At 36.0% G+C, this 13,761-nt stretch overlaps 1 protein-coding gene across 6 annotated transcripts in view; it reads right to left on the bottom strand.

The window, feature by feature from the left end:
* Positions 1 to 13,761, bottom strand: part of LOC149417515 (glutamate-gated chloride channel-like) — a 56,489-nt gene that overhangs the window by 35,214 nt on the left and 7,514 nt on the right. For 4 of the 6 annotated variants that reach the window (XM_089640360.1, XM_089640358.1, XM_089640363.1 and 1 more), the window contains exons 3-4: positions 1,742 to 1,854; positions 21 to 97 (exon numbers count right to left, since the gene is read on the bottom strand). The exons of the other annotated variants lie outside the window; for them this stretch is intronic. In XM_089640360.1, coding sequence (XP_089496486.1) covers positions 21 to 97; positions 1,742 to 1,854 — 190 coding nt within the window. The remainder of the gene's footprint in view (positions 1 to 20; positions 98 to 1,741; positions 1,855 to 13,761) is intronic. 6 annotated transcript variants of the gene reach the window in all.

The raw sequence follows: 13,761 nt of genomic DNA, 5'->3' as shown, positions 1-13,761 counted from the left end.
ACTGGCGATGTCTCACTCACCATTTTATAATCGTCAATTTTGCTGATGGATCGCAGAAAGATGCTGACACGAACAACCGTCGGACCGTCATCGTCGCCTTTAAAAAAAATTAAGAATTAAGGATTTTTGACTGTTTGATATAGATAGATGATGGTGCGTGGGCTTTCAACTCCTTAAAAAGAAAAAGCTAACCAGTTTTTGTTTTTATACACTTCGGTACCTCTATTAGTAAAATAAATAATGGTTGGCGTCTTACTTAAACAATTGCCTTTAAAATGCCGATTAAAAGAGAGAGTGGAAATCTTTTAGTGGAAATGTACCAATGAAGCACAAAGCCCAGGCGTTGAAAGAGTTGGTTAAAACCGGAATGCCGCGGGGCTCCTATCTGGGGCCGTTAGAATTGTTATTATTTTTATTCAGGGTAATTCGAGAAGATAAAATAAGAAACGAAGTAGAATAATACCACATCTATCTCTTTATGAAAACTCCAGATCAAAACAGTCGTTCTTAGGATGCTAGAAGTTTATTAAGTCGACAATGAAGTGTTAATTAGTATTTCAAGCGGTGATGACTATAAATTATTTCTTTGTCATTAGATGTCATTCAAGACAATCTTCTTCTTCGAAGTTCATTGATTTTTATTTTTTTATCTTAACTTTCAAATAGTGTAACGTTTGCTTTGGTGCTAAATCTTTTATCCATATTACTGAATATAGTGAAAACTTTAATTTATTTTACCTTATAAATATAGCTCCAATATTTCACGTAATTCTACGACGAAACAAATCACAATTGGATCTCCTTGACAATTTATTTATATACTATAGTAAATAATAATGCCCAAAAGAAGATATTCATAGTTAAAGTCACAAAACATTTGTAAATCCCTGTTATGCCCCTGTATCTACACAACAAATGTCAAATGAAATATTACAAAATTTAAAACTTTAAAACCTGATTGATCCTGGACTTCATTCAAGATGGCCTTATAATATTATTTTTTTTATTATTTTTATTCTAATCCTATGCTAGTGATAACTTAAATCACATTGATAAACCTTTACAAGCACTCGTGTCTTTCAAATACGAAAGAAAATCGAAATTTCTGGACTATCGTGTTTGCGATATTTATTGTGCGATTTGGAGACTTACCTTCTAATTGGTAACCTTTAATAATGTTAGTAAACCCGGCCCCATGCCCTTCAAATGAATCCATATAAATGGTCCATCTTGGATATCTAGCTAACAGATCATTAGCTAAAATTTTCTAAGAATTAATAAATAATTGCAATATCATTGTTTACTGCGATATAAATCCTTTTATACCACTGTGACATTCAAAAGAAATGACTAAGAATGTGGGCCATCCAGAACCTCATTCTAGATTGTCTTAGAATTAAAAAAAAGAAACATAAATCATACCAATTAAAAATGTTGGTGAACTCTGTAATGGCCTGATTTATTCCATTACCGGATCTTTATCATTAGTAACTTGTAACTGTGCTTTTCAGAGATAGGGTGACCATATTTTGTCTTAACTGGTTGTACCTAATAGCATAATGATAAATCCTGTTCTGTCCCTGAAGTTTTAAAACTTGAACCTCGACGTAGATTGCTTAAGAATAAATAACACTAATCACTATACTTACTGTGCCTCTTGGGCGGCCAAAATTTGGTTGGAATTGATACCCACAGAGTAATTCATGGTGGATAGTTAGTATCGGAAATTATTTCAGCTTACCTGTGCCATTGATGCCCGAGGGTCTTATCCTGGCGTCGTATCGTCGTGGACTCAGGATCTGATCCAGAATTTGTTTTTCCTTTTCCCTGAAGTTGATTTTTGCATTGTCACATCTAAAATTATAGTGATTTAATTACCGTCTTAAATACTTATGGGTTCATCGTTCCAAGCGATAGATTGTCCAATATTAATAGATAATATAAACAATGGGAGGTATGGTATGGTTGCGTGTCAAATGTGGCGAGATTTGACCAAACTTTATAGACGTTCAAAATGGCGGAGCCAATGAATATTATGCTATATTTATCTTTTGATAAATATATAAATATATTTATCAAAATTAATGTACTGTGCTAATGTGGATTACTAACGCCATCTAGATGTAATAATGTAAAGCCTTCAGTGTTTAAATAAACGTCGTCAGTTGCGAACAGAAAAACGTGTTTCAACAGGTTATGGGCTACTGTTTTGCGATTTATCAGTAATTTTAGTGTTTAAAGTAGATAAATTGTGTACGTTGTTTCGCAGAAACATGACAATGAACTATATTGCAAGTGTGCCAAAGTTAAAAGGCAGGGAGAACTACGATGACTGGTGTTTTGCGGCAGAGAATTTATTGGTGCTGGAAGGTATGGACAAATATATCAAACCAACGGCAGATTTCGATATAAAACCAATAGATGACGCAAAAACTAAAGCAAAGTTAATATTAACGATCGATCCAGTTTTGTACGTGCATATAAAAAACACCAAGAGTTCGGCAGAATTATGGAATACACTGAAGAACATGTTCGATGACTCTGGTTTGTCTAGAAAAATAACCTTGCTTCGACATTTGATATCAATAAGGCTTGAAAAGTGTGATTCTATGGCTTCATATGTCACACAAATGATTGAAACGGCTCAAAGGTTAAACAGCACAGGATTTACAATTACAGACGAGTGGGTAGGATCATTATTGTTAGCAGGATTGTCAGATCGTTATTCACCAATGGTAATGGCGGTAGAACATTCCGGTATTTTGATAACAGCTGACGTCATAAAGTCAAAGTTACTCGACATGGAAGTACCTAGTGATTTTGACAGCGGAGGGACAGCGTTTGCAGCAAAATATAAATATTCCTCTAGCAACACTAAGCCAAAGAAATTTAATGGCGGTCCGTCAAAGACAAACAAATTGTCAGTGACAGCTAATACGTCAACAAAAACAATTACGTGTTACAGGTGTAAAGAGGATGGACATTATAAAAATCAGTGTCCGTTGTTAAAGAATAATACAAGTAAATGTGTTTTTAATGTTGTTTTCCTGAATGGAAAATATAACAAGAATGAATGGTACGTCGATTCAGGGGCAAGTGCGCATTTTACGGCGAAGAAAGCTTGGGTAAAGAACATGAATACAACACAGTGTTTACCAGAAATAGCTGTCGCCAATGAATCTAAAGTGCCAGTGGTTTGTTCCGGAGATGTAGACATTGTGTCGGAATTAAATTTTCATATAACAGTTAAAAATGTGCTATGTGTGCCTAGTTTGACAACCAACTTATTATCCGTAAGTGAACTTATCAAGAATGGAAATAATGTCATATTTGAAGAGAAGCATTGTTATATTCGAAACAAGAACAATGATTTAGTTGCAACTGCGGATTTGTCAGAAGGTGTTTACAAATTGAGATTACAATCACAAAGTTGTTTGTTGACTGCTCCTGTTAATGGAAAATTATGGCATAGAAGATTAGCACATATTAACAGTCAAGATATGCAAAAAATGAGAAACGGTATTGTAAATGGTTTGAATTATGATAGTACTGTTGACATAACCAAGTCTCAATGTATTATTTGTTGTGAGGGAAAACAAATGAGATTACCATTTTCTCATGTGGGTGAGCGAAGTACAGAAACGCTTCACAGAATTCACAGTGATATTTGTGGACCCATGGAAATAAGTTCTTTAAATGGTGCTCGATATTTTCTACTATTTATTGATGATTATAGTCGAATGACATTCATATATTTTCTGAAGCAGAAGAGTGAAGTTTTTTACAGATTTAATGAGTTTAAATCAGTTGTTGAAAATCAACTTAGTAAGAAAATTAAAATATTAAGAACAGACAATGGTCTAGAATTTTGCAATAAGGATTTTAAGAACTACCTAAACCAGGCTGGTATAATACATCAAACATCAAATTATTATACGCCAGAGCAAAATGGGCTTTGTGAAAGAGCTAACCGTACAGTGGTAGAGAAAGCTAAATGTTTATTATATGATGCAAAGTTAGACAAAAAATTTTGGGCAGAAGCAGCGAATACTGCTGTATATTTGAAAAACAGATCTATTGCATCAGGATTGGATAAAACTCCATATGAAATGTGGTATGGAACAAAACCAGACTTGAGTCATCTGCGTTTGTTTGGCAGCAAAGTCATGCTGCATGTTCCTAAACAAAAACGTTTAAAATGGGATAAGAAAGCCGCACAACATATTTTAACTGGATATGGTGAGGATGTAAAAGGATATCGTGTGTATAATCCTACCAAGAACTCTGTTATTATTAGCAGAGATGTCATAGTGATGGAGGATGAGACAGATGGGAAGTTAACCAATGAAGAGTCGGCCATCTGGATTCCTAATAAAGAGACAACAGAAGACAATCTGGTGGAAGAGAGTAGCAATTCAGTGGGGGAATCGTCTCAGAATAATCCAGAAACTGAGGATCCTTTTGATTGTTTTTCAGATTCTTCAACATATGGTGAAGGCAATGAAACACTCACTGAACTTCCAATACAAGATGTCTCAGAACATGTAGTCCAGTCAACAAAAACACCCGAACAAGTAACAGATGCATGCAGCAAACGTCAAAGAAAGAAGCCAGAAAGATATGGTTTTAGCAACATGTGTGTTTCCAGTACTGTTCCAGCATCTGAGGAGATTGTATTCGCAGAGGCTCTTGAGGGGCCAGAGAGGGAGCAGTGGAAGCAGGCGATGGCTGAGGAACAGCAGTCATTTGAGGAGAATGAGGCGTGGGAGCTTATTGATAATCCGGGTGATGTGACAATAGTGAAGTGCAGATGGGTTCTTAATAAAAAAGTTGAAATTGAAAATAAAGTGCGTTTTCGAGCTCGGCTTGTGGCAAAAGGTTTTTCACAGAAAGCTGGTGTTGACTACACAGATACTTTTTCTCCAGTAGTGCGACATTCTACCCTAAGATTATTGTTTGCCCTTTGTGTTAAGATGAGAATGAGTATTACTCATTTAGATGTATGTACTGCTTTTCTAAATGGATATTTGAAAGAAAATATATATATGTCATTACCTGAAGGTTTTGTAAACAAAAGTGGGGGAAAAGTATTAAAGTTAAAAAAGGCCATTTATGGATTAAAGCAATCTTCCCTAGCATGGTATGAAAGAGTAAAAGAGGTTTTATCTATTTTAGATTTTAAAAATAGTCAATATGAACCATGTTTGTTTACAAAAATGAAGGGTACAATTAAAATCGTAGTGGCACTATATGTAGATGATTTTCTAATTTTTTCTAACAGTGAGGCTGAAACTACTAAATTAAAAAATGTATTAGGTTCGGAATTTAAGTTAAAAGACCTAGGACCTGTTAGACAATATCTAGGCATGAGAATTAATTTAGATAAAAATAAAAATGTTATTACTGTAGATCAACGACAATATATTGAACAGTTAGTTTCTAAATTTCAGATGTCTGATTGTAAAACACAATGTACTCCAATTGAGCCAAAATTGAATTTGGATAAGTCAACAGATAAATGTTTACCTAATGTTCCTTATCAAAAACTAATTGGAAGTTTAATGTACTTAGCAGTATTAACGAGACCAGATATTGCTTATTCTGTAAGTTATCTTAGCCAATTCAACAATTGCTATAATCATGTACATTGGAATTATGCAAAACGAGTGTTGAGATATTTACAATGTACTAAGAATTATTGTTTAAGATATAGTGATAATAATAATGATCTACAAGGTTTTGTGGACAGTGATTGGGCGAGTGACGCATTAGATAGGAAATCCTATACTGGTTTTTGCTTTATGCTGTCAGGTTCAGCTATTTCTTGGCAAAGTAGAAAGCAGAAAACAGTTTCTTTGTCCAGTACGGAGGCGGAATATATTGCTTTATCTGAGGCTTCCAGAGAGGCTGTCTACTTAAGGAATTTGATGCATGAAATTACTGATACACTTTATGTAATTGACTTGTATTGCGATAACCAGAGTGCATTAAAGTTAGCCTTAAGTAATCAAAGTCATAATAGGTCAAAACATATAGATGTACGTTGTCATTATATTCGAGATGTTGTAAAGTACAAATATGTTAAAATTAAATATATTCCTACTGAGGAAATGCCTGCTGACATACTGACTAAAGGTCTATGTTATGTAAAACATTATAAGTTTATGAAGTTACTTGGCGTTGTAACTAATTAATAAACTGTATATTTAGTTTATTTTGATAAGTGGGGGTGTAAATATATTTATCAAAATTAATGTACTGTGCTAATGTGGATTACTAACGCCATCTAGATGTAATAATGTAAAGCCTTCAGTGTTTAAATAAACGTCGTCAGTTGCGAACAGAAAAACGTGTTTCAACAATTTGTTATACCTAGTTCATGGTGCGATTTGCATTAGTATGATTGAAAGATGTTGGCGGATCTTTTGTGCGCGTCGTTTTATACTAATAATGGTTTAAGAAACCGATGTCATTTAATGCATCAGACATCGAAGTGAAATACATCCCCGACTAAACTAGGAAACTATATTTTTACGGGTAACTATCGCATTCTCACTGCCCGGAGAATATAATATAAATTTTCTCAAACATGAAAGGTTCGTGTTCAAGTCTTAGAACATAATTTTCTTCGCAGGGTCCTTACAGCTCTCGGTATATGTCGATTGCTTACCGAGCCGTGGGACGACGGTTAAAACAGTGGGTTCAGTATTTTTTTACTAGGGGACATAACGGACCGTCCCCGTTCTATTTAAAATTCACGTTTTTTGGATAATCAATACCTCTGCCATAGGTCAGCTCAAGTGGTTTGCTATGTTTTATGACCTGCTGACGTTTGACGACTTAGCAGGGGTGCCCGGGTTCATCGAGTGAGGTGTGTTCAGATTTTAGCGGCGGATACGCCAGCCTACCTGGGTGGGCCGGTTTGACCTCTCTATCTGGTCTCTCTCAACTCATCCCCATGCATCGCAGTGGGAGGGATGGACATAACGACCCCTAGATTCCTACCCACCCCTCTTACATGTTTCCTTCTCAGAATTTCATCCCTTTAAAGACCCTCCACACAGCATCCCCAAACATAAAATAGGCATTGAGGGAAAATATTTTCTTCAGGGCCTCCTGTGTGGGGTAAATGTAAAAAAACATGCAAGTATGTATGCGCGGTTCTCTGATTGCAAACGATCGAGAATAAATGAACCCTGCTGATAAACTTCAAGCCATGGCAGACATTCAGAATAATTTTATTTCTGAAAATGTTAATTGCTTTTGTGTTTAAAGAATTCATTCATTTTGTGTGGAGTAGAGAAGCGTCCACTTTTTTTTTTCTTTCATTAAGTTTCGGGAATACCTGGGGACTGACTCCACTGTCCCCATGTGAAAAACAGTCACCGTATAAGCTCGAAACTGGTGAACGTCATCACATGCAGTCGATGTTGTGGTATAACTTTCTAGATTAAAGTTTTATTACTCGAGTAAATCAAGTCTGACGTTAGATTTTTTTAGGTAAAATTTGAATACATTCATATATTCTTATATTTTTTGTTAATGTTGGCGAATTGTAGAAGACAATAGAAGCTCCGGTTCCATCTATGTCAAACGTGCGTAAAATTTGCTACCTGTGTTTATCCAAGGCCCGGAGGATGACTAAACACCGTTACACCAGATGTAGAGGGGCTATTTGTGGTCCACATAATGTTGACATGTGTGGTCACTGTGTAGACTGATATTAATTTGTTCATTATAAACCTTACTTTAGTGCCATGTAACAGGTTCCTATCTTAATTAAATATTTTTGATTTATTTCTAGTGTTTTATTGCGTAGTCCACTCGACGAAAGTGTAGTTACAATGAAAAAATTAAAACAGCAGTTTCCCGCTTGTAGGTAGACACCACTAGTTTTCGGACACCGTGTATAATATGTTCAACTGTTTTTGACATTTAAAAATGTTCGACCAAATTCACCATAATTAACAAATAAGGGAGCTTGCTTTTGGCTAATGGACACACTAACCGTATCGCATCGGTTTATGTCTTAAGGGCAAAAAATCGTAGATTCTGAACATTATTTTTTATTTATTTATTTATTTATAATGTATTACAAAAAACATGGTAAGTAACACATTATTCCCAATGAGTTGAGATAAAACTCATTACGGGAAGTACAGACACATAAAATACATTTTACAAGGATATTACACTTTTAAAAAAATACAACATATTGAAAAGGAAAAGAAAAATAAATAAAAAAAGAAAAATACATTGTTAAGAATAGAGATTTTAGAAATACTGAGAGACATCTATACACATGAAACATAGTAAACCAACATATGAAAGCGAGCGAAAATTCACTGGTTTAAAAACATTTTCAGGAAATAATCTTTAAGCGTTTTAACTAATATTTTTTTGTTAGTTACTGATTGCTTTATTTCATTAGGTAATGCATTGTATTGTCTATATGCAATATATTGTAATGAGTTAATACCAAATTTTGTTGTGTGGGTAGACGATGCTAGGTGTATTAGATTTTGGGACCGTGTTTTGTGCTGGTGTATGTCTGAATTAAATGCTGGTTTGATGTTAGTGTGTGAGGATCTATGTATGATTTGTAATATTGTACAAGTGATATTGTATTTAGGTAGAACCGTAAAAGGAAGTATGTTTGTCTTTAAATATATATCTTTGATATGTATATCCCACGGTAGATGGTAGATATTCCTTATTGCTCGATTTTGAATCACTTGTATTTCTGATATTTGTTTTTTAGTAATAGTGCCCCAGATACTAACTAAATAACTCAGATGGAAGTGAATCATCGCATAGTATGTGGCCCTTAGTAGAGATGTAGAGAGAAGACCTTGGAGTCGGTACAGTACGCCGGTTATTGGGGATATTTTAGATTTCACATGCTCAACATGGGAATTCCACGAAAGTTTAGAGTCTATTAATAGCCCTAAATATTTCGTGACTTCTATATTTTGGAGCTTCTCAGTTCCAAGTGTGATATTCATTGGCACATAATCCTTATTACCGAAAGTTAGGTAGTGCGTTTTTTTTATATTGAGGCTCAATTTATTAATACGCAGCCAATTAGCTAGAATTGAGACATCTACATTCATTTGAGACTCCAGGTCACTCAGGCTTGTACTGTGATAATAGATTACAGTGTCATCCGCATAAAGTTGGAGGTTTCCAGAGATACCACATTTAGTTATGTCATTGACATATAGCAAGAAAAGCAGAGGCCCAAGAATTGATCCCTGTGGCACTCCACATGTGATTTTACCTAAGCCACTCGAGACACCTTTGACTTCAACAAGACAAAATCTATCATCTAAGTAGCTTCGGAGGAGATTTAGGGGCTTCCCAACAATTCCCAAATATTCCAATTTCTTTAAGAGTATTTCATGATCGACCGTATCAAAGGCTTTTTTGAGATCTATAAATATGGCTGCCACATATTCACCCTGGTCTATATACTGTTGAAGGTTGGAGATAAAATCAAAGGCGGCACATTGAGTACTAGAATTTTTCCGAAAGCCATATTGTTGTGGTGTAAGGATATTATTCGCAGATATGTATTTTAGGAGTCTATCTTTGATTATGGTCTCAAATACTTTTGAAAAAACCGATAGAAGTGATATAGGACGGTAGTTAGAGATACATGTTTTACAGTCTCCTTTGTGTATAGGTATTATCTTCGCTAACTTTAATTCATTTGGAAACTTTCCCGAGGACAGTGACCAATTAAAAAGTTCTGTAAGGTGACCCGCTAATTCTTCTTTACAAGTCTTAAGAACTGATGGTGTTACTCCATCGAGTCCCGGTGCTGCTTTCAGCTTAGTTTTAGAGATGATCCTCAGTACCTCATCTTTGTTTGTCCTAGCCATGTACAAGGATTGGCAAGCCTTCGGTTCCACAAATACGGTATTACAGTCATCCGGGAATGACGGAATGGTAGCTGCTAGCTTTTTTCCTATTGAGAGAAAAAACTCATTAAATGCGGATGCTATTTGGCTCGGATCCTTAATTACGCAGTCATTTACCACGAGGGATTCTATTTCGTTAGTTGGTTTATGTGTTCGGTTTGATAGAATAGAGTTTATGATTTTCCAGGTTTTAGTGGGGTTATTTTGGTTTTGTTGAAAGCTGTTCGCATAATATTTGTGTTTTAGATTTCGCCTATAATTAGTAATGGTATTTCTCAATCTCTTTTTAAGTGTTACAAGAGTAAGATTACCAGGGTCTTGTTTCCACTGCTTGTGAATCTGGTTTCGTTCTTTGATTAATGTATTTAATTTGGAATCAAACCACGGAGTATTCAGTTGTACCCGACTTCTTAATCCTGTTTTTGGTGTAGTTGTACCTGATTCTATTGCCTTTTTAATGTGATAATTGAAACTTTTAAAAGGGTCTTCTGAGTTGCTAAAGTTGATCGTGAAATTGTTATCAAGAAGATAGGATTTTACTGACATACTGTTGATGATAGGTCTCGTAATCCGGGATTTGGTTCTATTATTAAAACATTTTTTTAAGTTGTTCTTATAATCAACAATAAGTATATTATGGTCACTAAGTGGATCATCAATATTCGATATAGTAGTCTGAATGTTTTGCCTATTTGATAAGATGTGATATATTAAGGTGCAGCTTGTATCAGTGACTCTCGTGGGAAATGTTTTGTTATGTATTGAAAAATTGTAAGATTGTAAGATGTTGCAAAAATTTAATGAAGAGTGTGTGGATATGGATATGTCAATGTTAAAGTCTCCGAATATTAATGTATCTTGTCTACTTTCGCTCAGTATTTTTTCTAGATGTATTAGAAAATCCTGCATATTTGTGTTGGGTTTTCTATAGATAGCATAGATGTTAACTGGTTTCCTATCACTGCTACTAAGCGTTGTACCTAAAAAGGAATTTTCATTTGAGAAATTTTCAATAATTGCACACTTCATAGTATCAATCACATATATTGCTACGCCGCCTCCTCCTTCGTTGGGGCGAGAAGCAAAAACACTTTTGTAACCATTCAGGGAGTAAAACTTTTCCTCTCCAATCTTAAGCCACGTTTCCGTAATGACGAGCACGTGTACAATGTACCGCGAACTTCTTACTTTTTCTTCGATATCATCAAACTTATTACGGATGCTTCTCGCGTTCATATACATTATTCGTAGACAGTTCGTCACGGGATTATAATTCTCGATGGTGAGGCACTTATGCTCATGTATGTTACACTCCATAATCTATAGTTGCAAGGTCGTTCTTGAGTGCAGCGATGTAGGCCGGGCAGTTGTCCCTATCTCCAGTTGAATGATCAGCAGGCTTACCAAATCTGGTGCATGTCGCGCAAACTGGTTTGATGGTGGAATTTGGGCAGGACTCACCAGTATGATTCTGTTAAGCACAATGTCCACATGTGGGTTTGGTATCTCTGCAATACTTGTATGAGTGACCAATCATGTAGCATTTGGTGCAGACAGTAAGGCCAATAAAATCTCGGACGCGGCAAATAGTCCAGCTTATAAATACTTTCTCTTGCTCGACTAGAAATTTACGTACGGTAGCGGGTACTGCGTAGATACGGTGACAAGCGTTACCTGTGCGAGCACCAGCCAGGTGACTTAGTTTACAGGCTGCAATAGTTTCTTCAATGTCTTCAACGTTGGGAATACCAGTGAGAGCCATCCTTAAAAAATCTTCGTCGGTCAGGTCCCGGGGAACATTAAAGAATATCAGTCTCGGTAGACGCTTTGACGGTAGTCGGGCCTTCAGTTTGCTCGAGTTGTCGAAGCAAGGTGCATTTAATAGCTTTTGTTGTTCGCCCGTGGTTGCCGTATTGATCAGGATGCCTTTATTTCTTATTTTTTTTATTCCCGTGACCCGAACGCCTAGTTCAGATGGCCGAATTGTATCTTCAATCATTTTTTTCGTACCGTCACTGTCCTTTGTGGCGTCCGCATCTGTTGGAAAGATGCAAACGGCAGGTCTTGGTGGTCCGACGCGATGTCCTTGTTGAGTGATTGGTGGGGGTTGGTGAGCATCATATGGCTGTTTTCGGGCGATGTCAGCAAAAGAGAGGGTAGCCTCCGTTGCCACTGCCACTCTCCGCATTACAGGCCCGAGATCAGACTCTAATTGTATGATTTTTTGCTCAAGGTGCCTTTTTTCCCTCTTCTCGTGGCGTATTTTTATTTCTGCCATTCTAAGTTGTGCTGTAACTGTAGCTAAATCCGCACGCATCGTCTTTCGCTCCAACAACAGCTGAGATACGGATCTGAAAACTTCCGATACGTTTCTAGCGATCCTCAGCTGCTGGTCTTTTGAGACCTTAGATTGCTTCTCTGCTAACACAAGTTGAAGAGCTGTCAAATGTGCTTGGGTTTCATTGAGCACATCTACTCCTGAAGCGCAAGGATATTCCGCTTCGGTGACGTCCGAGCCTTTGGATGACGTAACCGAGCTGTTTTCATCCGCATCCTCAATCGTGACGCACTTTCCTCCTATATCCTCTGGACTAGGAGACATCATGGTGCTTATGTGTCGTTTTTTAGGACGATTAATTATTAAACACTACTTTATAAGGACACATAAAAAAAAAAAAAACAATGTTTGAAACAAAGTATTAGTTCTGTTCAGCTTTGCGCCTGAAAATTCGTAGGTGGGCAATCGGTCTAGCTCTACGTAAATCAAAACAAAAGTCGCCGTATCGAGTTTTTATATCACGATTTTTTTAATATTTTCACTAATTGAGCACAAATAACTTTAAACAGTTTATCACTATGAATGTATCTACGAAATCCACTATCGGTTTTACCGAAAAGTTTCTGTTTTATTCACAAAATTATCGGATATGTTTTTTTGTAGGTTCTGGATAATTTTATTTAAAAGAAAAAATACACAAATGTATACTAAAAAGTATTTTGCGAGATGAGAGTAATCTCTTTCGACGCACAATTGTCACTTTAAAAGGATTTAATACAGAGAATTTAGATAGTTTCGATTGTAAACAAGGGGTATGACAAATTCACAACACAAACGCAACCAATAGGAGCCCTGAAAGGTGAGCTCATAATTAAAGCGGCCAATCCGCGCACTTTATCCGTTGTACACAACACTTTGGTTTGGGATGCAGTGAATTTTATAGTTTATATTATTAAAAAAACAATAGTAAAATGTTAAAAAGTCACTGGAGAACACTACCACGTGTTAAACTTTCGTTGTTTTTAACGACGATTACGTTTTATCTTCCGTCGGATTTATTATAAAGTTGTTTACTATTATTAACGATAGCTTGACAGAGCACGACGCTTCGCTTCGTAGGTACGATTTTGTATTATAATAAAAAATTATTTTTTTATAAATAATAACGTCGTCATCAAAAAAAATGTATGCATGTTAAAGGTGCACTTAGCAAAAGATGGAATCGTAAGTGAAGAAGCCAAGCACAAAAATATTCGACGCGCGACCCTGGTGTATTGTATAGAACTGCGGTTGAATTTGCCTTGTCAAATCTCTAAAATAAAGAGGGAATCGACATAAGTGATGAAGTCGTGAAAAATAAATATACGGCGCGTAGTCCTGCGTAATGAACGAGACCTACGGTGGAATTTGCCCTAGCAGTCCTAGAAAATTGGTCTTTCCATAGGGTTTATGTTACATAATAACATAAAAAAAACTATAAAATTACTATACATGTCTCTGGTTAGAAGTCAGGTTGAATACAATTCAACCATTTGGTGTCCTCATTGTTATGTATGGCCA

This window comes from Hesperophylax consimilis, chromosome 15 (genome assembly GCF_061612785.1).
Source record: "Hesperophylax consimilis isolate HC1 chromosome 15, BYU_Hcon_1.0, whole genome shotgun sequence".
Classification (NCBI taxonomy): domain Eukaryota; kingdom Metazoa; phylum Arthropoda; class Insecta; order Trichoptera; family Limnephilidae; genus Hesperophylax; species Hesperophylax consimilis.
The sequence above is the reverse complement of the archived record's forward strand: the minus strand, read 5'-3'. Positions and strand labels throughout refer to the sequence as shown.